Source organism: Perca fluviatilis, chromosome 23 (assembly GCF_010015445.1).
Source record: "Perca fluviatilis chromosome 23, GENO_Pfluv_1.0, whole genome shotgun sequence".
NCBI classification, from domain to species: Eukaryota; Metazoa; Chordata; class Actinopteri; order Perciformes; family Percidae; genus Perca; species Perca fluviatilis.
The window spans coordinates 18,862,160-18,889,422 of NC_053134.1; the positions used below are offsets into that span (position 1 = coordinate 18,862,160).

General features: G+C 40.8%; 1 protein-coding gene across 1 annotated transcript; it reads left to right on the forward strand.

Moving 5' to 3' along the window:
- The first annotated feature begins 712 nt into the window (after window positions 1-712).
- Window positions 713-27,197, forward strand: LOC120553744 (mucin-2-like). The gene is given in 44 exon segments (XM_039792440.1): window positions 713-803; window positions 1,434-1,478; window positions 3,107-3,332; window positions 5,211-5,340; window positions 5,530-5,590; window positions 5,961-6,043; window positions 6,374-6,439; window positions 6,442-6,571; window positions 6,671-6,796; window positions 6,906-7,026; window positions 7,144-7,279; window positions 7,372-7,455; window positions 9,677-9,746; window positions 9,866-10,003; window positions 10,146-10,295; window positions 10,610-10,704; window positions 10,814-10,946; window positions 11,211-11,407; window positions 12,259-12,298; window positions 12,301-12,412; window positions 12,535-12,673; window positions 12,856-12,960; window positions 13,252-13,446; window positions 15,532-15,604; window positions 15,688-15,857; window positions 17,510-17,669; window positions 18,231-18,341; window positions 18,541-18,682; window positions 18,835-18,863; window positions 19,002-20,302; window positions 20,974-21,916; window positions 22,665-22,906; window positions 23,111-23,297; window positions 23,798-24,011; window positions 24,408-24,574; window positions 24,683-24,752; window positions 24,855-24,964; window positions 25,056-25,087; window positions 25,183-25,336; window positions 25,431-25,468; window positions 25,611-25,718; window positions 26,034-26,073; window positions 26,184-26,292; window positions 26,853-27,197. Coding segments are annotated over 44 exon segments (7,203 nt in total). The 5' UTR covers window positions 713-754; the 3' UTR covers window positions 27,025-27,197.
- The last annotated feature ends 66 nt before the right edge of the window (window positions 27,198-27,263 follow it).

The window sequence follows — 27,263 nt, forward strand, 5'->3', positions numbered from 1 at the left end:
TACCACCTCACTGATATAGGTTAAGAAGCTTTTTAACTCAGTTTGCAGTTCCAAGTCTAATCTTTGCATGAAAAGAAATCTAGCTGCAGGTCTTCAAACATCATGGGGTACTCTCCCTCAGCTGTCAAACTGAAAAACAACTAACTACATCCTGGTTCATGCACATTTATCATTTTGTTCATCTGGACAAGGTCTAGTTCATCAGTGTTTGCTAAAGGCAGCACCTCTTTGTTCATGATACAGGAATTCTTATTTCACCTATTATGTGTGAGATAATGACACGGATTCTAACATTTCTGACAGAAAACAAGAGGTATAAAGGATTACTGTAAAAGAACAGGCTTAAGTTTCAAACTCTCTTTAGCAGTTCATGTTGAGTCTTCTGTAATGTGTTTCTGCATCCATCCTCACCTATCTCTTTCACACACTCACAATTTCCCACGGGAGTAAATAGAGGGATTTTTGCATGAAATAGACAAATTAAAACTGTAAATGCAATATGATAAGCAGGATATACTTGGAATTCATTCATTTTTCAGCATTTTGTGATAATTTCCACATTTCTGTAGCCTGATTGACACCAGATCCTAGGCAAACATTTCTGCTGAATTACCAAGTAATGTTTAGTTATTTTTTTTTATATCTAGATCCTGGTACAGGGTGGGGTGTGTGCGTATGGACACTGCATATATAAGCCATTTGGTGGACTGTTTGTGCAGTTCCTCCTGGTTTCACAGCGAGAGCATCAGGCAGCATGACCTCACAGCGATGGATGCTGGCATTCTGCTTTTCACTGGCCTCAGGTACCATGCAAATGTTTATTTAATCATTGGACTACTATTTAATTCTTCTAATCAGAAAAAGCCAGGGAACAAGAATATTTCAAAATCGAAATGCTACAATATGTCCAAAAAAAAAACTACTACTGAATTTTAGCAGCATTAACAGCAAAATGATTAAGATGCAGTATTTTAAAATTTGCCATATTGTATAAAATTATATGTTGTTTTTCATGCTTGTTTTCACTATTTTTATCTTTATTTTCTTAAACCAGTCTGGAGTTGGAAAAAATGATGTGCATCAGTGTAACATGAAGTGGTGAAATAAAAAAAAGTACATTTTACTCCAAACCTGTACTTATGTACACATTTTGGGTACTTGTCAATTTCATGCTGCTGCCGTACAATTCAAAAACAGAAATTTGTTCTTTTTACTTAACTACATTTACAGTATATGACAGCTTCAGTTAATAGTTGCTTTACAAATTTAGAGTTTACACAAAATTTACGATGATCGTATAAAATATGATGCACTGTTGCAGATTAAACCACTTAGTACCACTCAATAGTCCAATAATATAATTAGTTAATTATTTTTACACTGATATTATGAATCATGTTTAATTCCACTTTGACTCAGTATTTCTCTCCTAGTTTTAAGCCCAGGGGAATCGGTGACAACATCAGAAGCTAAGAAATGTGAGTATACGTGAATCAATCACTCTTCAGTTATCAGATCAGTTAATTATACGGATACATTTTTAACTTCATTATTATGTTATATGAATGGGCTGTATATTTTTTTATTTTATTTGTTTTATTTTATCCAATAGTATTTATTCTATTATATTTCTTAATATATATATATATATATATTGATTAGGCACAAGCTAATTACACTGCATGTTGTACTGTAACGTGATATGTGAGGTATAGACCTGAAATAATAGTTGATCATGTAGCACATTCATTTTAAAGTGGTACTCTCAAAAATCTTATAATGCACTTTAATAAACAAAAAGTGAATTTGCTTTGTTTTTCATGATTGGAGGAATAATACAAAAGTAATTCAATGCAAAGCAAGGCAATTTTATTTATACAGCACATTTCAGCACAAGGCAACTCAAAGTGCTTTACACAAAACATCAAACATTAAAAAACAAAAAGCAAAATAGGGATTAAAAATAAGAATAAAAATATTAACGAATACAAATGTAATACCATATAACATACATAAATAAAAATCATAGTTCAGTATAACAATTAATACGAGAATAAAAATCCCAAAAGAAAATTTACAGTTCCGTATTATAATTTTATACGATATGAAATACAAGAATAAAATTCACTGTTCAGTATAAAAAATTTACGAAAAGCATCATCAAAAAGAAATTCAAAGCTATTAGATTTCATTATTGAGTTCTGAATTGTTGGGACATGGGCACCCTAGAGGGCACTTTATCACGTTTTCTACACTGGAAGGGCATGTATGTGGCTTGTGTATGTGAATGTATTAATGTTTTATGTTAGTCTGACACCATCCTTGGATAGAATAGTACAATATATCCATATTATATCGATATCGTGATATGAGAGTAGATATTGTCTTAGATTTGGGATATCGTAATATCCTAATATGACATATCTTTTATTGGTTTTAATGCCTGCATCACAGTAAAGTGATGTAATTTTCTGAACTTACCAGACTGTTCCAGCTTTTCCATTATTTGCCTTGAACCACTTAGTCATTGTATCCACATTATGGATGATTTATCAAAAATCTCATTCACTGTTCAAAAATCAAATCTCATTCGCTGTTTGCCAGCAGCAGCAGACATCTTCTTAGCAGGGAATTCACACGGAACCGTCGCAACTCTGCCGTCCTCATGTCAAGCCCGCCCACCTGCTCGATACACGATGTGATTGGCTTGACCAGAATTTTTTTTTTTTTCTGCTCACAAGCCAATGGAGAGTTGCTAGACTGACCCTGGCTGCAAATTACATTTGCTGCTGCTAGGGTGTGACTAGATTTCTAGGCTTCTATAGTATAGTATACTGTATACTATCTTATATATCAAGGTACTATAAATGTTTGTTGGAAGAGATTGTAAGCAAAGCCTCAACGTGGAAAGCATGACATATAAAGGTATAGGTATAAAGTTCCTGTTAAAATAAAATTAACCTCTGCTCTAGAGGGAACACATTTTCTTTACTGGAAGAGCACTTATTTTAAATAGCATAATCACATAAATGTATGTATTGCTTCGTTATTGAATTCAGTCATGTCTTGAGCCATCGTCTAGTATTAATCAGTACATTGTGATTAGACACTTGCAGGACATTTGGCAGCGGGGTCGTCCAGCCTTTCAGCGGTTCAAGTTTCTATGTTCGCTCCAACTGCCCATTCACCCTAACCCGTTTCACCCACAACCGGGTGGAATGTGATATCACCACACGGCGTGGTGACAACGGGCTGCTGGTCCATGTTGAGATCATAATCAACAAAGTCAGGACTGTTGTGCAGAATGGGAGCATCCTGGTGGAGAAGAAAAGGTGATGCAGCTTCATTACAAGAGCACCGCAGCCACATAGAAAACCAAATGATGAATCAGTTTGATCTAGTTTGATACACTCAATGTATAATCTAAAAAAAATAAATCACATTATTCACTTCACTTCACACTTGTTTTTATTCCGCTCAAGGACACAGACACATTTTATAATCAAACCACAAATGATTTGCTATATCACATTACATATCCATGATCAGAAAGGAGCTGGATAAAGACTAAATCAGCCACACTTAGAGTAAAAGTATGAGAATGCCGCAGGTGAGTATTTTGCCAAAAAGCACAACTCATTCACTTAAAGTAGATTACATTTATACTTAGCCAAACATCCATGTGGTTTTATGCATTCTAAATGTGATTATTGTTAGTTGATTATTGGCTTTGACTCTATGGAGGAAATATGTATTCATAATTCAAATTGAAAGTCCAAAGAGAAATTGAAAGTTCAAAGAGAAAACAAAGCAAGATCAAATTAAAAAAAAATATATATTTTTTTTTTTAATTTTCCATTTGGCTTTGGCTTTTGAATTTCAATTTAACATTGGCTTTTAACTTTCATTTAATATTTGGCTTTTGAATTTCAATTTAACATTGGCTTTTAATTTTCATTTAATATTTGGCATTTCAATTTCCATTTAACATTGCCTTTTCATTTGGACTTGACACATGTCAATGTAAATGAGGAGGCGTGGCCCAAAGGCTGGTGGGAGGGTCTGAAACGAAAGGGGTGCAGAGGCACCTTATGAACAGCAGGGGGAGCTGACTGCTGGGGAGCATCTGTCTGCGGCTTCAGGCTTGATGGCCTCTTATTTCACATGATAGAAAATGATGATGTAGGCTAAACACAAACGACATTTCATGCAACAACAGTGAAGTTTTCATGTAGTTACTATAATTGGGCCCGTGTTAGTGAGGACTAGATTAGGACTGGATTTAAAGCTGATTCTGGTTCCCAACTTCGCCCCAGGTGTGTCTGTTTAAAACACAGACTCAGACAACTTTTCTCTTTTGATGTTTTATTTAATTAAGCAACAGTAGAAACAGATTTCGAGGACGCACACACACACAATCTCAACCGGATAGTCATCGTCCGAACGGCGACCTCTCCTTTTTCTTTCTTTCACTTTTTTCTCCGGGTGGTGCGCGCGGTGTGAGGTGCGTGTCCGCGCTATTCTCCAACTTGTAGCCTACTCACAACAATCACTCCTGATTGACGGCCTTTTGTACAGCCCGTGTACTTTTTCAGACTTCCAGCTGTCAGCGGTGTCTGTGAGCATCACTGGCCGGCCAGCAGGGAGGCGATCCCGGTCGCCACCAGCTGGCTTTCCCGTCAGACTGAAGCTTCTGACAACATCGGAGAAAATGTGCAGTTGGCCATCAACGTTTGTAAAACTGCCCATATTCAAACTCTACACAGTTAATTTATCGCATAAAAAAGTATCAGAAGTGAATTTAGTGGTGAAAAAGCAGATGGAAATTTATAAAAGCTATCGATTCTATAATCTAGATCGGGAGTTTGCAGTAGTAGCAGCAGCAAACAACTGGAAACTTTTTACAATTTTCATCTGCTTTTTCACCACTAAATTCACTTCTGAGACTTTTAATTTGATCTTGCTTTGTTTTCTCTTTGGACTTTCAATTTCTCTTTGGACTTTCAATTTGAATTATGAATAAATATTTCCTCCATATGACTCTGGGCCACTGCATTATTAATAGTTTGCCTCTCATAGTTAAGTTAAATGAAAACATAAAGAGTGTTGCAACAATTCTGCAAGGTGAATAGGTGGACATTGTAATACTTAATATGTAACTAGTTGTATCCCTACTGATACAGTATCTCTGTATGTTTATTTGTTGACAGTGTTTCCCTTCCATACGACCACACCTACCAGCACATCTTTCACTACGGCATCTACACTAAACTGAAGAGCTTGCTGCTCCCTCTGTCTGTCACCTGGCACAATGTACCGGGAGGAATAGACTCTTTGCGGGTGAGTTGACAACATACAGTAGACACACACAAGAGCATAAACACAGGCACACAGATGCATGAACACATCATCCATATCCCATATCCCATATAATATATAATAATAATTAGTAATTGGTACTGGTTTGGTACTGCCGAGCAGTACCTTCACCCACTGAAGCCTTTTATCTTTTTTATACTTGTTGTTAAGGTGGAGCTAGAGCAGGAGCTGAGCACCGACATGACTGGACTGTGTGGAAACAACGTCCCAGGTATGATGGTTAAACTACTAGAATTGATAGCAAGATTGTATTATAGAAATAGTAACATTAGCAGAAAATCTTTTAGTAGTAGCAGCAAACATAGTGTTGGTGGTAGCAGCAGTAGTACAAATAGTGATTATAATAGTCAATACATGAGTTTTCTATGGAATTGGTAAGCTTTTGTTTAGCTGTTTGTGATGTTAAATTAAAAAAAGAGAACATTTCAAAAGTAAAGTGATACCATAAGTGTAAAATTAATGCTAATGTGAGTTTTTCTACTATAGCTGATTATACAAATGCACACATTATGTTTATGCAAACCTTTGATATTTGTTTGCGTACAGTTTGCTCTAAGAATGTACAATTGTCATGAAATCAGGTGACAAGAAGCAGTTGATTAAGGAGAGCGTCCTTCCTGAGGACACATGTCAAACCCGAGATCCTGTGTCCACTCTGAATCCAGTAAGTTAACTGTTGCAACAACTAAGTGTTACGATTTCAAACACAACCAAGTGAATTTTGGTACTGCTCCTCTGTATGTACTTTCTTTGGATTTTTTTCACTCATTGGAAAGAAGAACACAGGATATGAATTAAATACACTAGAGACAATCCAAAAACATACTGTAATGCCAAAATATTGTGTCACAAATGTCATACTGCAAACTTTTTTTAGTAAATTTACGTTTTTGTGAGGCAATGTGTTTAAACATAAAATAGTTTGAACACTCACACCATACAATGTACGTCCTAGTTCCAGATGTTCAGTTGGTTTCTCTGATGATATTTGTAGGTATGCCAGCAGTTTGTTTCCAACACCTTCGAATGTCTGCAAGGCATGGCACCTCAATATAATACCTCCTCTGTGAAGAGAACATTTACGGCTATGAAATGAGCAAATACATCGGCTGTGCTTTCTTCAGTGAAGTTGTCCAACAGTGTGGAAACAACAGCTACATCTGGAATATATGGAGAAGTTTAACCAAATGTGGTAGGTGCTCTTTAAAACTAGATTTTAAAGATCTTCAAATTGTTTGGCTCAAATTCATGTTTGGACACTTGATGAGCATGTTTCTGTGGGTTAATGCAGCGGAACCAAGTTGTTCAGGAGACCTGGTTTATGTGGAACAGGGCGCGGCCTTTGTTCCCAGCTGCTCAAATCCAAACCCTGGATTCTCCAAACAAGAACTCACCAGCTCCTGTGTCTGCCCAGAGGGTGAGCACTGCCTGACTTCATCATGTAGCTCTTCACATGTTGTTTCATTTTTGCTTTTTTTTTGCTTGCGTGAGCCAAATAATAAAAGGTATATTAATTTGTGTTGTAGGCAAGGTGCTTAATGATCACGCAGATGGCTTCAGCTGTGTGAGTGTGTCCAGCTGCCCCTGTGTCTTTGCTGGTAGGAGATACTCACCCGGAGACGTGCGCACATCCAAGTGTCAGTCATGGTAAGTCAGTGGAAAAACCTACTGAATATCCATGAATTGCAAATTTCCATCTGGGATCAATATAATTATCCTATTTGAAGTTTTTGATTTACATTTCATCCTTGTTTCTTTCCACAGTATGTGTGACAGTGGGAAATGGAAATGCTCTGAAAACAACTGCCCCACCAGATGTCTCATTGAAGGGCAGTTTGTGAGAACATTTGATGGCAAACAATATGCCCTCCCCGGTAAATGTACATATGTGGCTTCACAGGTGAATATTATTCCCACTACCCCTCTATATAACATTAACCAATGTTGTCTTTTTTATCATACTCACTGTTTTTTTTTAAATTATTCTTTAAGGGTCTCAACTGGACGATAACAATCAAATTTTCTGATAAGGCACCCTTTCTGGAAACAGTCACTCTTCTGCTTTCTCAGGTACAAGTCTTTGAGAGTTGAATTTAAAGGGGTGATAGAATGATTACATCGGGTATTTCACACTGTTCCTTATGGTCTCCTAATGGGGTATGTAACATTGGTTGGGCTGAAAATGGCCTGGTTGATATTTTATTGGCCCTTAGGCATCATTGTGTTTTGGCCCTATTTGTAACAAGAGCTTTTTTTCCAAATATGGTATGCTCATGAATATTTAGATGAGCTGCACGCTTATTGGTTGAGTGAATCCCCATACACACACATTAGAGACGCGACAGAATCTCATATTCCAGACACTGCAAATGTTTTTTTACCAAATTCACTTCTGAGACTTTTTTATGCGAGAAATCAACTATATAAATCTCAAATATGGGCCGTTTTACAAAAATTGATGGCTAATTGCGAACTTGGAAAGACGTGTCGGACTTTAGGAGCTCCACACAGTCTGACGAGAAAGCGGCAGCCTGCTGGGCTCCATACCCAGGGCAAAGTCACCCTTTGTGGATTACACTGCACTACTGGGACTCCGCGGCCGGCTGCGGCATAACTATAATATATTTACACAATTTTGTCACGGCACTTATAGCACAGCTATCCCAAGGTCTTACAAAGCTAACGTTGTGTCTGTTTTCAGTGTAAGGCATTTTTTTTAACGTTAGGCGTTTTGTTAGGAGGAGCAGCTAGCTAGCTATATGTCCAATTCAATACAATGGGAAAAGATTTGCGGCTAGCTAGCTACACTTTCGGCATAACTATAGTATATTTACAGTTTGAATTTCGTCACGCCACTTATATAACATCTACCCCAATGTCTTATAAAGCTAACAATGGTGTCAGATTTCAATTTAATGACTTTTTTATGAACACTAGGGGTTTTGTTAGCTGCGACTGTCCCTTAAATCCTAGCTATGTGTAGCTACAAATCACGGATAGTTAGCTTCATTTTGGCGTAATTAGAGTATATTTACAGTTTGAATTTCGTCACGCCACTTATATAACCTCTACCCCAAGGTCTTATAAAGCTAACTATGGTGTCAGATTTCAATTTAATGATTTTTTGTGAACACTAGCTAGGGGTTTCATTAGCTGCAACTGTCCCTTCAATCCTATGTTTACAGATTGCGGCTAGTTAGCTTCATTTTTGGCGTAATAGAGTATATTTACAGTTTGAATTTCGTCACGCCACTTATATAACCTCTACCGCAAGGTCTTATAAAGCTAACAATGGTGTCCGATTTCAATTTTATAATTTTTTGCGAATTTCAGAGGAATTCTAAGAGGAGGCTAGCTAGCTCTCATTGATAGAGCTCCATCCATCTATCAATGAGACTGGCGTTTATTTCACCGATCGTTTGTTTAAATAACTCAACACATTATAATTACACACATTATAAGATTAACTGGAACCCGTGGTAAGAGATTGCTGGCGTAACAAGCTCGCTGACCGCGCTCTCACTCAACGCACACACGGGCATTTATCAGGAAGAGGAGAGCTGCAGGCCCTGGAGCTCTGTCCAGGCAGCGCCATTTGGTAGTCCATTCACCCAAAAAACGGTGACTTTGCGTGGGTATGGAGTGCCGTGGGCTGCCAGCCGTGACAGAGCTCAATGGAGCTCACAGCAGGCCGGGGTCAATGAAGGAAGGCAGGCCAGGCGGCGAGGCAGCAACACAGGCAGCACCGGCCGCTGAACTCCGACACACAGTCGGACAAAATTTGCAAATATACAGATTTTTGTAAAACGGCCCATATTTGACCTCTACATAGTTGATTTCTCGCATAAAAAAGTATCTGAAGTGAATTGAATGGTAAAATAGCAGAAGAACAATGTATACAATTTCTGAGATCTGCACGACCTAGATTCAGAAGACTAGCTGATCTGAGGTCAGTTGTGTAGCCTATGTAAATGTTGGGGCGTGACAAAGAGAGAGACTAGAGCCAAATGAGGAGGAGCCGGCGAGTTGAAGTCAACTAGGCGGCTCGTTGAGATTTGCCCGTTTTCAGAGGCAGTTTCAAATTGTGAGATTTGCAGAGGAAAGAGGTGTCAAAGGGATTTAGAGGTTCTATGTATGTCCTAGTTACCCACTAAACTGTCATTATTCAACTATGACAAGGTAAAATCGGTTTTGCATTCTATCACCCCATTAAAACAATAAGTTCTGTCAAACAAATGTCAAGCAACAGTTATGTACAGTCACTAAATGCTAATGTATTTCTTTTTTGGATTTGCAGGACATGTATATGTTTTCAGACAACATGGTTAAATTCGGAGAGGAGAAGATCACTGAACTTCATCAGTCTGGTAAGAAAAATACAAAATGGGAAGAATTGTTGTCCATTGCATCCGTTGACTGGACCTTAATTTGAAATATGTTATATGTCTCCACTCACCCAATCACTTACCACTCTGTCACCTGTCAGATCACGCTCTGGTTTTCTGGCAGTCCTCCATGTATGTCCAGGTCCACACATCCTTTGGTATGAAGATCCAAGTCCAGATGTCTCCTGAAATCCAGCTGTACATTACCCCACCCAGAAACCACACAGAGGCGATCTCAGGTTAGGATCTCAGTCCACTAACAAATCTAAATATATTGACATCGACATTCTTTGGGATTCAATTCCATCGTGGCTAAGAAATTACCCAAAAAAAACGTCTATATGCTCTGGCATGGTTAATCATAGTCGGTCTGTCATTCAGGTCTTTGTGGAAACGACAACAGTGACACCACAGACGACTTCACCACCAGCAGCAGGATCATCGAGAACTCGGCTCAACCTTTTGCTCAGTCCTGGAGTGTGGGTGACTGTCCGGTGAACATACCCACCACCTGCATCAACAAAGACAATGGTACCAATTAATAATAAAAATGTTACTTTAAAATGTTAGAAATATGTGTATAAATTCATACATAATGTTTTATTTCTCTAAAAAAAATCAAACATGAAAAAATATATTACACTTTGGAATTAAAACACTGGAATTTGCTAATTAGTTTGCACCTACTTGCACCTGGGGGCTTGTATCATGTGGACACGCTGACAGTTTTGTTGTCATTACTTTGAATTCCTCATGGGGGTGACAGAAACTAGGCACTATATCTTTAAATACAAGGTAAAACAAACATGTTTCATGATCTCGGATCTCAATATGTGTTTTTTCAGAAATATTTGCTGATGAAAAGTGCTCTGTGTTGAACAACCCAACTGGAGCATTTGCTCCATGCCATGGTTATATCCCAATTGATCACTACCACACGGTAAGACTTGCACTGAACTTAACCTTTAATAAGTTTTGTCATTTTTAACAATTAACTGTCATTGACATATCAATGTGCGACTTGTTAACAAAAAGAAAATTATTTTCAGGCTTGCATCCAAAGAACATGTAACTGTGGCAGCAGTCTGACGCAGTGCTTGTGTGTTGCCCTGGGCAGCTATGCCAAAGCCTGTGCCAATCTGGGTGTTGTAATTGGTGACTGGAGGAGAGCCACCAACTGCAGTGAGTTCAACTTTGATAAATATACAATTTATTCTGTCTGCATCGTCCCACTTTATTGTTCACAGTCCACTGAAAACAATTCTCTTGTTATTTTTTCACTTTTGCGATAATGATAAAAGCATGATTAGGTACAGCTAGGTTGAATCAACAACCGTGTTACAATTGCCAAGAGTGGAAGTTTGTTGATGAAAATGTCACATATTAATACTAGTAGTAATACAAATCAGTGGCATATTTAACGCTAATCACAATATTGTGTTGCAGCATTGAAATGTGAGAAGAACCAAGTATTCTCCTACAACATGCAAGCCTGCAACCACACATGCCGTTCCCTGTCTGGCCCTGACCCTCGCTGTGGGCTGGAAGACGCTCTTGTGGAGGGCTGTGGCTGTCCAGCGGGAACTCACCTGAACCAAGGAGACACCTGTTCCCCAAAGGCAGAGTGCAATTGTCACTACTGCGCATAACTCTCGAGGTCCTGTTGTTAGTCGACAGTCGATACAGTGGTAGCTGACCATCTAAGTACAGATTACGGACACTTAAAATGCTTGAATACTATTTATCTTAACATTTTACATCTGTAGTTTACTTTCCCAGTGGCTGAGGCTATTACTCACTGCTCCGCCCCTAATTAAATCTTCCCAATGCTGTTATAGTATGCTCAATTGTGTAGTAAACCCCCGTGATGTACACATACTTGTTGTATATCTTTTATATCTGTAACCAAATGCTGTGTCTATTGCAGTGTCTGTGAGAATGGAGAACTGAAATGTTCTCAGGATTGTGGTAAATATAAATACATATTCCTTTATCATAAACATATCTAAATTATACTGATCCTTCGTTACATTTGCTCCATTGTTGGAAATTCACCCAGAATTATGGTAATAAAAAATCCTTTTAACTCTATCATAATGTTTTAATTTCATGATTGTTTGCACCAGGGTGCAGAAATGGGAAGGTTTGTGTTCATTGCTCCAAGAATGTTGTTAACACAGCTCAGAAAACCTGTGACAGTCTCAGCAAACCAATGGTAGGTCAACAGATATATATATAATTATGTACACTGCTTGCTTATTCTTGTATTGTTATAGAATATATTATGACTTAACATATTTTTGTGGTTATGTGATGCTTTTTTTTTTGAGAGCAACTACTTCTGAAATCTGTCATTTAAATTTTTACATAAACTTCCTGTCAGCGAATTGCATCCGTAAACTATCCCCTTTGTCCAAAACAGGTTTCCTTTAATTGTGATGGAGGGTAAAACATTTCCTTGAGCTAAAAGATTTTCTTTTGGTGTGATTTCCAGTATGCCACAATGAACTGTGAGAGTGGCTGTTACTGCCCAAATAACAGTACGAAGATCACCGTGGAAACTGTGTTTCTCTGCACAACTGCACCTGTGTGTACAGTGGCAAAGTATTCAGTGCAGGACAGCATGTCAAAACCAACTGTAAAACATGGTAACGCCTGCATTATTGCTGCTTTCTTATTTGTTAACTCAAAAAGTCTTTTTTTCCTTGAAAAGCTAATAAAGCCATGATGCAGAGGCTGACTGAACGGCTTACATCACTCTATCTTGCAGTGTCTGTGGTCAGGGTCAGTGGGACTGCAAAGACGAGCCATGTCCTGGGAAGTGTCAAGTTTACGGAAATGGACACTACCAGACCTTTGACTCCAAATGGTACCGCTATGATGGACAATGTCAGTACACACTTGTAGAGGTGAGACCAAACATGAAAGTGGAAACAAAATCCACTGCTCACATGTTTCTTTGCTGAAGCCTTGGCCTCCAATGCATCACAGACACAGTAAAGGACACAGTATATCAACAAAATACTACAGGGCATTTAAAAAAAAAGATAAAGTTGACCATATCTTTCTAACTGTGATCTTTTTATTTCAGGATGACTGTGGAACTAGAAACGGCACCTTCTCTGTCAGAGTGGAGAGTGTCCCCTGCTGTGATGAGGCGCTTACCTGCTCTCGCTCTATCGTCCTCAACCTGCAGGTGGACGACTCTTTCTGGGATTCACATTTTTCTTCACTAAGACCCTGAGCTATTGTCCACATGTTTATCATCTGACTGTAATATCCATTCCTCTATTCATTCATTTTCATCTTCACACATTTTACGAGTCAAATAAGTTGTTACATACTCGGATCATTCAGTCATCATTAAAGAATAAATATATGCTGGATTTTATGGCAGATCAATAGAATCAGTAAAGTCTGGTAACTTCTCCTTTATCAATTAAATTTTTTTTCCTCATAATGAGTTGTACCTGTGTTGTCCTAAAAGGGCAAGGTCACCCTGACACTGAGTGACATGAAGGTGACCAGACGCCATCATGAAGGCTGGACTCTGCAGGACCATTCACTTTACTCCACACACACTGTGGGACTCTACATCATAATCTCAGTGCCAAGCAGAGGGATAACTCTCATCTGGGACAAACACACCCGGATCACCATAGAGCTGCATGAAAACTGGAGGGTAAGTGATTTTAAAATGTAGTGGTTAATGTATCACTTGTGATTACACACTTTGATCCTCAGTATACATTAATATTAGAAACTACTCAACATAAGGTGATTTTAAAGTGCCCATATTATGAAAAAAACACTTTTTCTGGGATTTGGGGTGTTCTTTTGTGTCTCTGGTGCTTCCACACACATACAAACTTTGAAAAAAAATCCATCCATGCTGTTTTGAGTGAGATACGGTTTCTGAATGTGTCCTGCCTTCAGTCTCCTAGTGAGCTGTTCAAAATCGGCCTCGGACTGTGATGTCACAGTCCGAAAGAGCTATAACCACAACCAGCAGAGGCGTTAGTCGTCGCTAATTAGCCGCTAACGCTAACGCTAGCATGCTACGTCGTTCTCAATAGCAAAGCACTGCTACAACACACACAAGTTCACCATAATCTACAAAAGAACTACTTACATGTGCGCCCTCATTTAGAAGTCTCCCAGCTAATCCTGCCTTGTAACTGACCATAGATATATACACTAGATGTCTCCTTGAGATTCTAAGCATACGTCAAAACCGCCGCCATCTTGGAACAGGGGTCCGAAGTTTTCCCGCATTCAGATCAACGCTAAAGATGCTGGACTTTAGTACTGCTTATTGATGTTTGATAGAGGAAATGAAAAGAACAAACTGCAAGAGATAACATCTAACAGGTGACAATGTGTTTTATGATATATATATGCCGCCTTCGACCAGCAATCTGAGCTCCGGCGGCAGCGGGAGGCGGAGAGCTCCGTGGCTGGCCGCAGCGTCTCTTCCCCCGGGCAAAAACACAGCTTCGCCTCGCTGCTGCGCCGGTCCCCGCTGATCCAGATCGGACCAGCCAAAGACAGAGTGGTGATCGGGATCTTACACGTAGTCCAGTACGAACTGTATGTCGATATCGGCAGGAAGTTCCACTAAGTTTGCCGGCGGCAGGCGGACAGAGAGAAACTACAGCGGGGCAACAGAGACCGTCTGCGGCTGCAGGATCTGGAGCTCAGTGCCCGTTAAAATTATATTTAACGCATAAATACATACAGAAATAAATAGTGGAGGAGTGAGCCTGGACATTTCAGTCTGTTTAAACTTCACTTTGAAGCAGAAACTCTTAGTTCAGAAGGGTGAAGTTTCCGTTTGGAATCAGATCTGTGAACCGATCATAATAAATATTCTTTGTATTAACACATTAATTAGTCTCTTTGTTTTGTAGTCGATAGTTCATCTTTTAGTTTACTTAAGTGGAAGCAGTATCAAGTGGAAGAATGGGACTATAAACATAGGCTTACAGGCACTAGGCATTACATTTTGAACAAAGTAGATTATATTAATATCAAAAGATAAATTTTCTCTGGACTCGATCATAAATACATGTCTGACCTTTGGAACGAACCACAAAAACTAGAAAATCGCATTCATGACGATTTATGGTGATTTTATTTCGTTAGACCTTTACCTACATTGACGCTGATGCATTAAAGAGGAGTGACTCCCCTGTTCCAAGATGGCGGCTCTGTTGACGCATTCGTTCCAATGAACTGCCGTAGTCAAGGCGACATCTAGTGTATATATCTATGGTAACTGACCAAAGTTGAAGAAACATTTTTCTTTTACTGTCTCTAGAGTTAGCTAGCTGACATGCTCTACATCTGAGCTACTGCGCATGTGCGAGTGCAATCAAAGATAGTACAGAAGAAGAAGATGAAAAGAGGTCTCACTCTGTAGCTAAAACAGAAACCAGGTGAAAAGAGGATCTGCAGCAGTGAGAGAGAGCTGTTCAGTACAACAACAATATGGTGTTTTTTGAAAATTAAACCATGTAAACCTATTCTGGTACAACCTTAAAATACAGTTATGAACCTGAAAATAATAATATGGGCGCTTAAAAAAAAAATCTAAAATCCACATTTTGTTCAATTGCTTAATGTCTTTTTGCTTGAAACTGTCCGACTTTGGCAGTATCACAAAACATTATGTTTCAGCATTGATCATCGCTGATAGATCCATCCAGTCAGCACTTCCTTTAACTTTAAGTGTAATTTCTGAACTTTTTAACCCTCTCTCCTGCAGAACAGAGTGTGCGGCCTCTGTGGGAATTTTGACTTCAACGAGATGAATGACCTACAGATAAGTGGCTCAGCAGGTAAATGGGTCTTCTCTTTGTTTTATGACGGACTTTTACTTTTGTCATGGTGGTCAAAATAACACAAGAATTTATTCTTTTAGTGGTGTCCAGTCCCCTGGCATTTGGTAACAGCTGGAAAGCCGCCACACCCCCTTGCTCTGATGTGACCAAAGAGATATTTCCATGTGACCGCAACTCTTACTGCTTAGCCTGGGCCCAGCGGCGCTGTATGATCATTACAGGAGACACATTCAAAGATTGCCACTTAAAAGTATGCATTTTACATATTTATCATGCTACCAACACGTACAGTAATTCAATTCAATTTTATTTATAGTATCAAATCATAACAAGAGTTATCTCGAGACACTTTACAGATAGAGTAGGTCTAGACCACACTCTATAAATTCCAAAACCCCAACAATTACAGTAATTCCCTCAAGAGCAAGCATTAGCAGTGGCTATTGCGACAGTGGCAAGGAAAAACTCCCTTTTAGGAAGAAAACCCGGCGAGACCGAGAGCTCTTGGTGGGGCGATGTGTCTGGGCGCGGTTGGGGTGTGTATGAACACTGGCAATAATAGTCACATTAAAGATAATGGAACAGTGACTTGGCGAAGTCGTGGGAAGTTCATGTCATAGCAGGGCACAACGTGTCATACTGAGTAGTGCAGTCTCCTATACCGATCCTGACTACTCTGTGCATAGGAACATCACAGCAGGGCGTTGCGGGATGTAACGTGGCGCTGCAGAGCATGGGTGGATGCGGCGGATGCAGCAGGATGCAGCAGGATGCAGCAGGACGCAGCAGGATGCGGCCGGGAATTGCAGAGAATGTGAAAGAAGAAGAAAGAAGAAGAAACATAAGGACTCCGGGGAGTAAACTCCCCAGAGCTAGATTAGTAACAAGCATTTCTAGGACAGGATACATACAAAAGTAACAAGTAGAGATGAGAGAGCAGCTCAGTGTGTCATAGGAAGGAAGGAGCTTCCCCGGCAGTCTAGAATTATAATAGCATAACTAAGAGAGGCAGGTTAAAGAGAGGTGCCTGGTCAGACTAGAACTCTCCCCAACCGGATCGGGCTGTACTGGCCTGCCTCCCTCTACTCTCGCTATATTATTAATTATATAATAAATAAAACTGATGACTACGAAGAGAAGCAGGTGGGCCGGGTTAGGTGGACGCTGCAACTCCTCACTCCCTAACTATAAGCTTTATCAAAGAGGAGGGTTTTCAGTTTACTCTTAAATGTGGTGACGGTGTCTGCCCCTCGAACCCAAAGTGGGAGCTGGTTCCTCAGGAGCGGAGCCTGATAGCTGAAGGCTCTGGCCCCCAGTCTACTTTTAGAGACTTTAGGAACCACAAGTAGCTCCGCATTCTGGGAGCGTAGTGCTCTACTAGGACAATAAGGTACTAAGAGCTCTTCTAGGTATGATGGTGCTTGACCATTTAGAGCTTTGTAAGTCAGGAGGAGGATTTTAAATTCGATCCTAGATTTCACAGGAAGCCAGTGCAGAGAAGCCAATACAGGAGAAATATGATCTCTTCTCTTAGTTCTCGTTCAGAACACGTGCTGCAGCATTCTGGATCAGCTGGAGAGTCTTAAGGGACTTATTTGAGCAACCTGATAATAAGGAATTGCAGTAGTCTAGTCTAGAAGTAACGAATGCATGGACTAGTTTTTCAGCATCGTTTTGAGACAGGATATTCCTAATTTTGGCAATGTTACGAAGATGGAAAAAGGCTGTTCTTGAGGTTTGTTTTTTAGTGGGCGTTGAAGGATATATCCTGATCAAAAATAACTCCTAAATTTCTGACAGTAGTGCTGGAGGCCAGGGCAATACCATCCAGAGTAGCTATATCTTTAGTAATACCCTTTAAGAGAGCTTAACCTTTTTTTTGGTTTTTTTTCCAACCCCCAGGGGGAGCCACACCCCTACTACAACTCTTTGTGGGGGGCCCCTTAAGAGACCTGTGAGTTTGAAGGAAAGTTTCTGGGCTTCTGCACAGCTGTGGCAGCCTACGCAGAGGCCTGCAGCGACCACAATGTGTGTGTAAAATGGAGGACACCTGATTTGTGCCGTAAGTTAAGACCCTTTTCCCCCCTTACTAACATTAGTTTAAACTTAACTATAAAAGCCATAGTTTTTCAGATGGGAGGGAGGTAACAGTAATGTGACATTTAATAACAATTTTAAACTTAAATCCTTAAAAAAGAACATAGATTAGATCAGCACTAGTCACTTGAGTCTTGATCCTAAATTGTCACGTCACGAGGCAAAACTCACTTTTTTCGAGGCTTATGCTAAGAATGCTAAAGATGCATCACCTCTCCGTTAAGTTTACTTTTGTGCTAAAGATTTCAATATCTTGACACACACAGTACATTACAGTCAGACAATTTGAAAGTAAATATCGAAGTTTCTTTTCACTAGTATTTCACATACTTTATATATTTTTACATAATGTTTTATTAATATTAAAATATTTCTTTGTCATTATGCAGAGGACTGACACTGTGCAAGACACATAAATAATCAATCAATATAGCCAACAATTCATATGATGAAAAGTGTCAATTATTATTGGATGTTTGCAAAACATAAACTTTAACAATTTAACTTGGGATAATTTAAACCTTAGCCGTCTACTGTGACTTCTACAACGAGCAAGGCCAGTGTAGCTGGCACTATGAAGCATGTGGTGAGATGCTAACCTGTGGCAAAGACAACTACATCAATCACAAGTTGGAAGGTAACCAGACTTTTTCAGTTGTATTCAAAATAATGTCCTAATGTAAATTATTTTGTGTCTAATTTTGGCAGTATTGCACACAAACCTGGCATTTAAATGAAATCTTCAAAATTTTGATATCTATTGAATGTTTTTTTCTAGTCAGTGTTTAGTAATCCATTTGCAACCATAAAGAACACATTTTGTTTATTCTTGAAAGGTTGCTACCCCAGATGTTCAAAAGAAGTGCCATACTATGATGAAAATACTGGTGAATGCACTAAATTGAGGAACTGCACCTGTTATTTTAATGACACTGTCATTCAGCCTGGGGCAGCGGTGATGATACACTCTATAAAGTGGTAAGTTAGGCCATTCATAATGTATATACAGTACCGGTATGTCTAAATATGTACATTTTCATTGTAACCAATATGATAAAAATATTATTTTAGAAGATTACTGGTACATTGATAGTTTGATATTTCTGACTCTCTTATGTTATCCTTGTTAGCCGCTGTGAAAATGGATCAATAAAATGTCGTAAGTATGAATTATACCTCTACATTTACTACTGCATGCATCTATTGCCAGGCAGTAATACACAAATATTAAATGGGGTTTTCTGGCAATTAGCTTTTTAAATGTTTTAAATTAAAAGTATATTTTGTGTCTACACAGAACCTACCACCACTCCCACCACTACACCTACCACCACTACACCTACCACCACTACATCTACCGACACTACACCTACCACCACTACACCTACCACCACTACATCTACCGACACTACACCTACCACCACTACATCTACCGACACTACATCTACCACCACTCCCACCATTACACCTAGCACCACTACACCTACCACCACTTCCACCACTACTACACCTACCACCACTCCCACCACTACACCTACCACCACTACAGCTACCACCACTACACCTTACATCACTACACCTACCACCACTACCACCACTACACCTTACACCACTACACCTACCACCACTACACCTAGCACCACTACACCTACCACCACTACACCTTACACCACTACACCTACCACCACTACAACTACCACCACTACCACTACTACACCTACCACCACTCCCACCACTACAACTACCGACACTACACCTACCACCACTACACCTAGCACCACTACACCTACCACACACTACCCTAACTAACAACCTACCACCACTACCACTACTACACCTTCCACCCCACCTACCACCACTACACCTACCACCACTACACCTTCCACCACTACACCTACCACCACTACACCTTACACCACTACACCTACCGCCACTACACCTTCCACCACTACACCTACCACCACTACACCTTACACCACTACACCTACCACCACTTCCACCACTACTACACCTACCACCACTCCCACCACTACACCTACCACCACTACACCTTACACCACTACACCTACCACCACTACACCTAGCACCACTACACCTACCACCACTACACCTTACACCACTACCACCACTACACCTACCACCACTACCACTACTACACCTTCCACCACTCCCATCACTACACCTACCACCACTACACCTTACACCACTACACCTACCACCACTACACCTTACACCACTACACCTACCACCACTACCACCACTACACCTTACACCACTACACCCACCACCACTACCACTACTACACCTACCACCACTCCCACCACTACACCTACCACCACTACACCTAACACCACCACCACTACCACTACTACACCTACCACCACTCCCACCACTACACCTACCACCACTACACCTTACACCACTACACCTACCACCACTACCACTACTACACCTACCACCACTCCCACCACTACACCTACCACCACTACACCTTACACCACTACACCTACCACCACTACACCTACCACCACTACACCTTACACCACTACACCTACCACCACTACAACTACCACACTACACCTACCACCACTACACCTAGCACCACTACACCACCACCACCCTACCACACACCTACCACTAACACCACCACTACACCTACCACCACTACACACCACCACTACACCTTACACCACTACACCTACCACCACTACCACCACCACCCACACCACTACACCTACCACCACTACAACTACTACACCTACCACCACTCCCACCACTACACCTACCACCACTACACCTTACACCACTACACCTACCACCACTACAACTACCACCACTACCACTACTACACCTACCACCACTCCCACCACTACAACTACCCCACACTACACCTACCACCACTACACCTAGCACCACTACACCTACCACCACTCCCACCACTACACCTACCATCACTACCACCACTACACCTTCCACCACTACACCTACCACCACTACACCTAACACCACTACACCTACCACCACTACCACCACTACACCTTACACCACTACACCTACCACCACTACCACTACTACACCTACCACCACTCCCACCACTACACCTACCACCACTACACCTTACACCACTACACCCCTACCACCACTACAACTACCACCACTACCACTACTACACCTACCACCACTCCCACCACTACAACTACCGACACTACACCTACCACCACACCCACCACTACAACTACCGACACTACACCTACCACCACTACACCTAGCACCACTACACCTACCACCACTCCCACCACTACACCTACCATCACTCCCACCACTACACCTACCATCACTACCACCACTACACCTTCCACCACTACACCTACCACCACTACACCTACCACCACTACACCTACCACCACTACACCTACCACCACTACACCTACACCACTACACCTACCACCACTACCACCACTACACCTTACACCACTACACCTACCACCACTACACCTACCACCACTACCACTACTACACCTACCACCACTCCCACCACTACACCTACCACCACTACACCTACCACCACTACACCTTACACCACTACACCTAGCACCACTACACCTACCACCACTACATCTTACACCACTACACCTACCACCACTACCACCACTACACCTTACACCACTACACCTACCACCACTACCACCACTACACCTTACACCACTACACCTACCACCACTACCACTACTACACCTACCACCACTCCCACCACTACACCTACCACCACTACACCTTACACCACTACACCTACCACCACTACACCTACCACCCCTACAACTACCACCACTACACCTTACACCACTACACCTACCACCACTACACCTACCACCACTATACCTTACACCACTACACCTACCACCACTACACCTTACACCACTACACCTACCACCACTACACCTACCACCACTACACTTACACCCATCACCAACCCTACTCCCACTACAAGCAACCCATCATCCTCTCCACAAGTGTGTATGTGTGAAGACCTCAAGAAGAAAAAACAGTGGAATTGTGGTGAGACATGGACAGAGGACTGCTTTCATAAAAAGTGTACAGATGGGAAGATAGAGTTGACTTCGGTGGTTTGTCCAAATTCTTCAATTCCAAACTGCCCCAGAGGCCAGCGCACAAGAGTCTCAGATGGATGCTGTGAAACATGGAAGTGTGACTGTAAGTGTGTCCTTGTTCTCTCTGCCACTTCTCTTGTTAGCCCTCATTTATCCCTCCTTCATCTTTTTTTATGTTCAATATTTGCCTCTTCATATCTACTGAATATATGAGTGTTTATTGTGTGTGGTTAGGCAGGGTATTTTATTCTAGAGTTAAAAGTGCTGCAAGATCATCAAGTAATCTTGCTCCCAATTCCCTTAAACCAATCCGCACTGACGTACGTATCTCCTTATAATGCCACCCTCTGTGTGGCTGTACTTTGGGACATCGGTGCTTTGAACTAAATGCTAACATCAACATGCTGATGCTAACATGCTGACATTGACAACATTAACATGCTAATGTTTAGCAGGTAATGTTTACTATGGTCACCATCTTTGTTTAACTTTTGCCACTCAGCATGAACCACAGCGTACAGTTGAGGCTAATGGGAATGTTTCGCAGGTGTTGGGTAATGATGTATCGGACAAATGTAAAATTTGATCAGATGATTGTACTAGAGATAAAGTAAGGGATCACCAAGGTCATTACAATGAATCCTTTGGGAAACATGAATGTACAGTATATACTAAATTTAATGGCAATCCATCCAATAGTTGTTAAGATATTGTAGTCCTGACGAAAGTGGTGAATTTACCGACCAAAAAGGCCATCCCTAGAGCCATGCTGCTGACGTGGCTAATCCTTTTTTAAATAGATTTCTCTTTTTCTGTCCATACCTACTAAAATCACCTCTTACCCTCTCTAGGTCGCTGTGAGCTATATGGAGATCCCCACTACATCTCTTTCCAAGGTGTAACCTTTGATTTCCTGAACGATTGCACCTACATCCTGGTGGAGGAGCAGTCCCCACGTCATAATCTGACCATTGCTGTGGACAACTTCTACTGTGTGCAGGGCCTCCAAGGCTCCTGTGCTAAAGGCATCATCCTGAAATATCAGAACAACATAGCTACACTCAGTATCCTTCCCGATATGTTTAAAGTACAGGTAAGATACAATACAACTGTATTTATTTATAGTATGTTATGTCACCATTCCTCCTTAAACAATAGATTTTCTATTTGGCTACAAAGATGCTGATAATCATTATCTTTGATAAAGAATGTTTTTTTACTTAAGCTCTATTTAAGAATATTATACTCTATTGAAAGGATGAGCAAGTTGGTTTGCTATTGATGAAATCTGCCCTAGGCCACTCTGAACAACGTAACCATTGAGCCGCCATATGAGGAGCATGGGTTGAAGTTTGAGACCACGAGGTACATAGTGTCAATCTACATCCCAGAGGTCCGCTCTTATGTCTCCCTCAGTCCGTTTTATACCCTGGTGGTCAGTCTGGCTATGGAGCACTTCCTCAACAACACCCAGGGACAATGTGGTGGGTAATGGATTAAAAGAGATGGTCCATGTGTGTGGTGAAGTGCATATTGTATATCCATTTTAACAGTAGGTGTTTGTGTGTAGAGTTTCAGTTAATGCAAAAACCCTTTAAAATATGCTGCAATGAGCTTATAGGCTAAAAAAGCCAAACAGTATGTTTAGCTTAAAGCTGTGTTAAACACTTTCTGACCACTAGAGGGCAGAAAGAAACCCTAATCCCAAAGAAACTTGTTGTCTGTGACCCAATTTGCTTGCTCACATTTTACCCCTACTTTTTTTCACCAGCCACTTTCTGTTATTTTTAGATAGCATATATGCTGCATGTTTGAGGATTGTTTGCTGGAATGTCTGCATACAGTTTATATGGCCTACATGTGGGCCAGAGAAACATAAAAATGTGCTAAATGTGGCTAAAAGCTGTATATAGAGTGTTTATATCAATTCAAATGTATATGTGTATGTTAGACATCAGATTGCAGCTATCCATCTTCTCTCCAGGTGTATGTGGTGGTGGATCATGCATCCGTAAAGGAGGGCAGATCGAGAAAGACAGCTGCTGTGATAAGACGGCCTCTGACTGGGTGTATGCTGACCCGCTGAAGCCAGCCTGTGCTTCTGCACCAAGGGACATACCTTGTACCTATGTACCCCCTACCCCATCCCCTCCAACCCCCTGCACTGCGAGCAGACTATGCGATCTGCTAGACCACCCGTAAGCTACACACACCTCTTTAGGGAATTGGTGGTAGAATTGAGAATCGGTGTGTTTGCTCACACTGTATATCATGAAAGAGAGGCACAAATCTTCTCCTTTACTTAAGAGCTACTTCTGTGACTAATGCAGACACATATTAGCAAGCACCCAGAGTCACCCCATACACCCAAGCTACAGCTTAACAACCTCCAAGCAACCGCTTAGTAGTGACCCAGCTACCAACTAGTACCACCCTAGAAAACATATGCTAGTGTTCTATATTGTTTCTTGTATATTCAGTGGTGTTTAACCTTGGCTGTCTGTCTGTCTGTGTATGTTTTGAGTTGTTGTACGTTGTATATTGGTATATTCTTTAACTATTGACTTACAATCTATCCTATTCTGTTTCCCCAGAGTCTTTTCAAAGTGCAGCAGGTACATGAATCTGACCGCTAAAAAGAAGAACTGTGAGTTTGATTCATGCAGAAATGGTCCTTGCTCTTCACTAGAACAAGCTGTTGATGAATGCAAGAAGGCTGGTTTCTGTATTGACTGGAGACGACTGACTGATGGAGGCTGTGGTACGTACAGTATCTTTTAATGTTTTTTCACACATTTGTCTTTTATGGACCTGTAATGATGTTTTGATTAAAAATGTCAATGATAACTTGTTCTTGTTCATGTTTCAGATGTGACATGTCCAAAAGGATTGGCTTACAGAGAATGTCATAACAAGCTGGATGACTTCTGCGATGGAGGGTTTGCAAAGTTTACTTTTACTAAATGACACCCTTACACCCTTAAATGTTCCCCTGTCAAGCGTTCCACCATTTCTATTTGTCTTCCTATTTGGCTATACAGGAGAAAATATCCAGGAGCCTCCCTCGAGAAAAACGAGGCAGGCTGTTTTTGTCCTAGCGGCCTCTTCAGGGCAGGAAATCACTCTGACATCTGTGTGTCTGACTGTGCCTGTGAGTAACATGGCCTATAAGGCTGACACTCACACATAGACATATGTTGTCATAACTAGTGTTAATGTAGAGTTTGTGGCTCTTCCATCAGATTGTAAAGGACCACTCGGTGAGCCCAAACTGGTGTGTATCTTTGTCTCATCAGTGCCGAAATAGTAAAATCTCTGACTCTAGATTGGATTCTAGATTGAAAAAGTATTTCTATACCTGTCTTCCAGCCTGGTGAGGTATGGCAGTCCGGCTGTAATATGTGTACATGCAACAACCAGACTCGCACAGAGAAGTGTGTTCCAAAACCTCCTGTGCCTGTTCCCTCCTGTAGCCCCAATGCTGTGCTGGTAAACACCTCTTGCTGTGGTGATCAGATTTGTGGTAAGCACTAGTACGTCATAATACTTTACAATAATTGGTTTAATCTCAGAGACTTTCTTTTCCTCACTTGATTCTGCCACCATTCATTTTTCAGTTGAGAAGACGTGCAGTTATCATGGAAAAACATACAAGGTATGTTGTGTCTAATCTTCTAACAGTAAAGGCAGGTGTTTCTTCTCCCTTAGATGGAAAAAAAACACATTTGCAGACTTTACATTGGAATGAATCATTGTACTGTTGTGTCTTGTCATGATATCTGTCATTGTGTGTGTAGGTTGGAGACAGATGGACGGATGCTGCCCATCCCTGCATGTCATATAACTGCAGCATAGAGGGTATTCAGACTGAGACTAGAGTCTGTCCCACAGTAGAGTGTCAGGAGGTACTGCACACCCCCTGCTGTTGCTTAAAACTCATAACTGTAACATCTTACAAGCCTTATTCTGCAGTCATAACTCGTGTATTACTGCAATTCCTACCAGCTAAAACAAGTTTTTCATTCATATTTATCGGGTGTGGGAAAAAAATCATTTTTGCTACACGGGCTATATAATGAAATGTAAAAGGTTAAGGGGATGGTAAACCATATGAAAAGTGATCAAAAGCTGATACACTAGAACCAAGCCATAGTTAAGTGTGTAAAGAATAGGTAGAACAACAAACATTTAACATTTAGCTGTTGTGATCTATTCATCAGGAGGACAGAATTTGGGATGATCAACACTGCTGCTTTACATGTAAGTCAAGTCTTAACTTAATAAAGAGGAAAACGGCATCTTCACATTTTCCCAAGTGTTTTGCTCCCACACATTACATTGCCACCCGTATTAATTTCCCCTGACTCCAGGTAACCAGAGGTGTGCTCCGAAGGTGACCAGTATCAGTGTTACCGTAGACAACTGTACCACCGTCATGCAGATACCTGTGTGTCAGGGCCAATGTGTGTCTCAGCCCAGGTAAGAAATATATCCCTGTCACTTATGAATAGCAATTAACACATTTTGAGGTTTTTAGTGTTCGTACTGAGGACTCCCATGTCGATTTTAGAGACTTTCCTGAATTTGAACTCTGGTTAAGGACACAATAACACATCTCTATTCCTGCCTCTGTCTGTCTCACTCCCTCTCTCTCCTCCATCTTCCCTCCCTACTCCACCTATGCCTTGACTCAGACTTTCCTTAATTTTAACCACATATCTGGAACAACCTCCCAGAAAACTGCAGGTCCGCCGCAACTCTCAGTTCTTTTAAAGCAAGGCTGAAGACGTTTCTTTTTGATGTTCCCTTTCTTTCATGTCTTATACTGCACTGTGAATTTTATTCTCGTATTTTATCTATTTTACATCTTTTATTTGTTTTTAATTGCTCTGTAATTTTTTATGTAAATCACTTTGAATTAACCTGTTGTTGAAATGTGCTATATAAATAAAATTGCCTTGCCTTGCCTTGGTGAAATTACAATAACACATCTTGTCTCTCTCCCCCCCCACCCCCCGTGCCTTGGCTCATTGCAACAGTGTCGTGTTGTTACACAGTGAGCTGCAGGTGGAGCAGAAGTGCGTATGCTGTCAGGAGTCGAGCTCAGAGAAGAGACCAGCGACTCTGCAGTGCTCTGACCGCACGATCAGACCCTACACCTACAAGCACATCACCAGCTGTGAGTGCCGAGCCTGCAGCATACTGGGCTGAAAAGTACTGCCAGCTCAGACTGGAGGTATCCTTTAGATTTCCAAATCAAAATCTAATGTATTCAAATTTAATGGATTACTAATCGAAAATCCCTCCAATTGAACATGCTTTTTTCTGTATTTAAAGCAATTACTACATCTGTTTCCAATCAAATAAACCAAATATGCATACAAGTATGTGTCTTCTTTCGGTGTAGTATTAAACCCAACTTGGACCTGGTTTACACATCCATCCTGAGT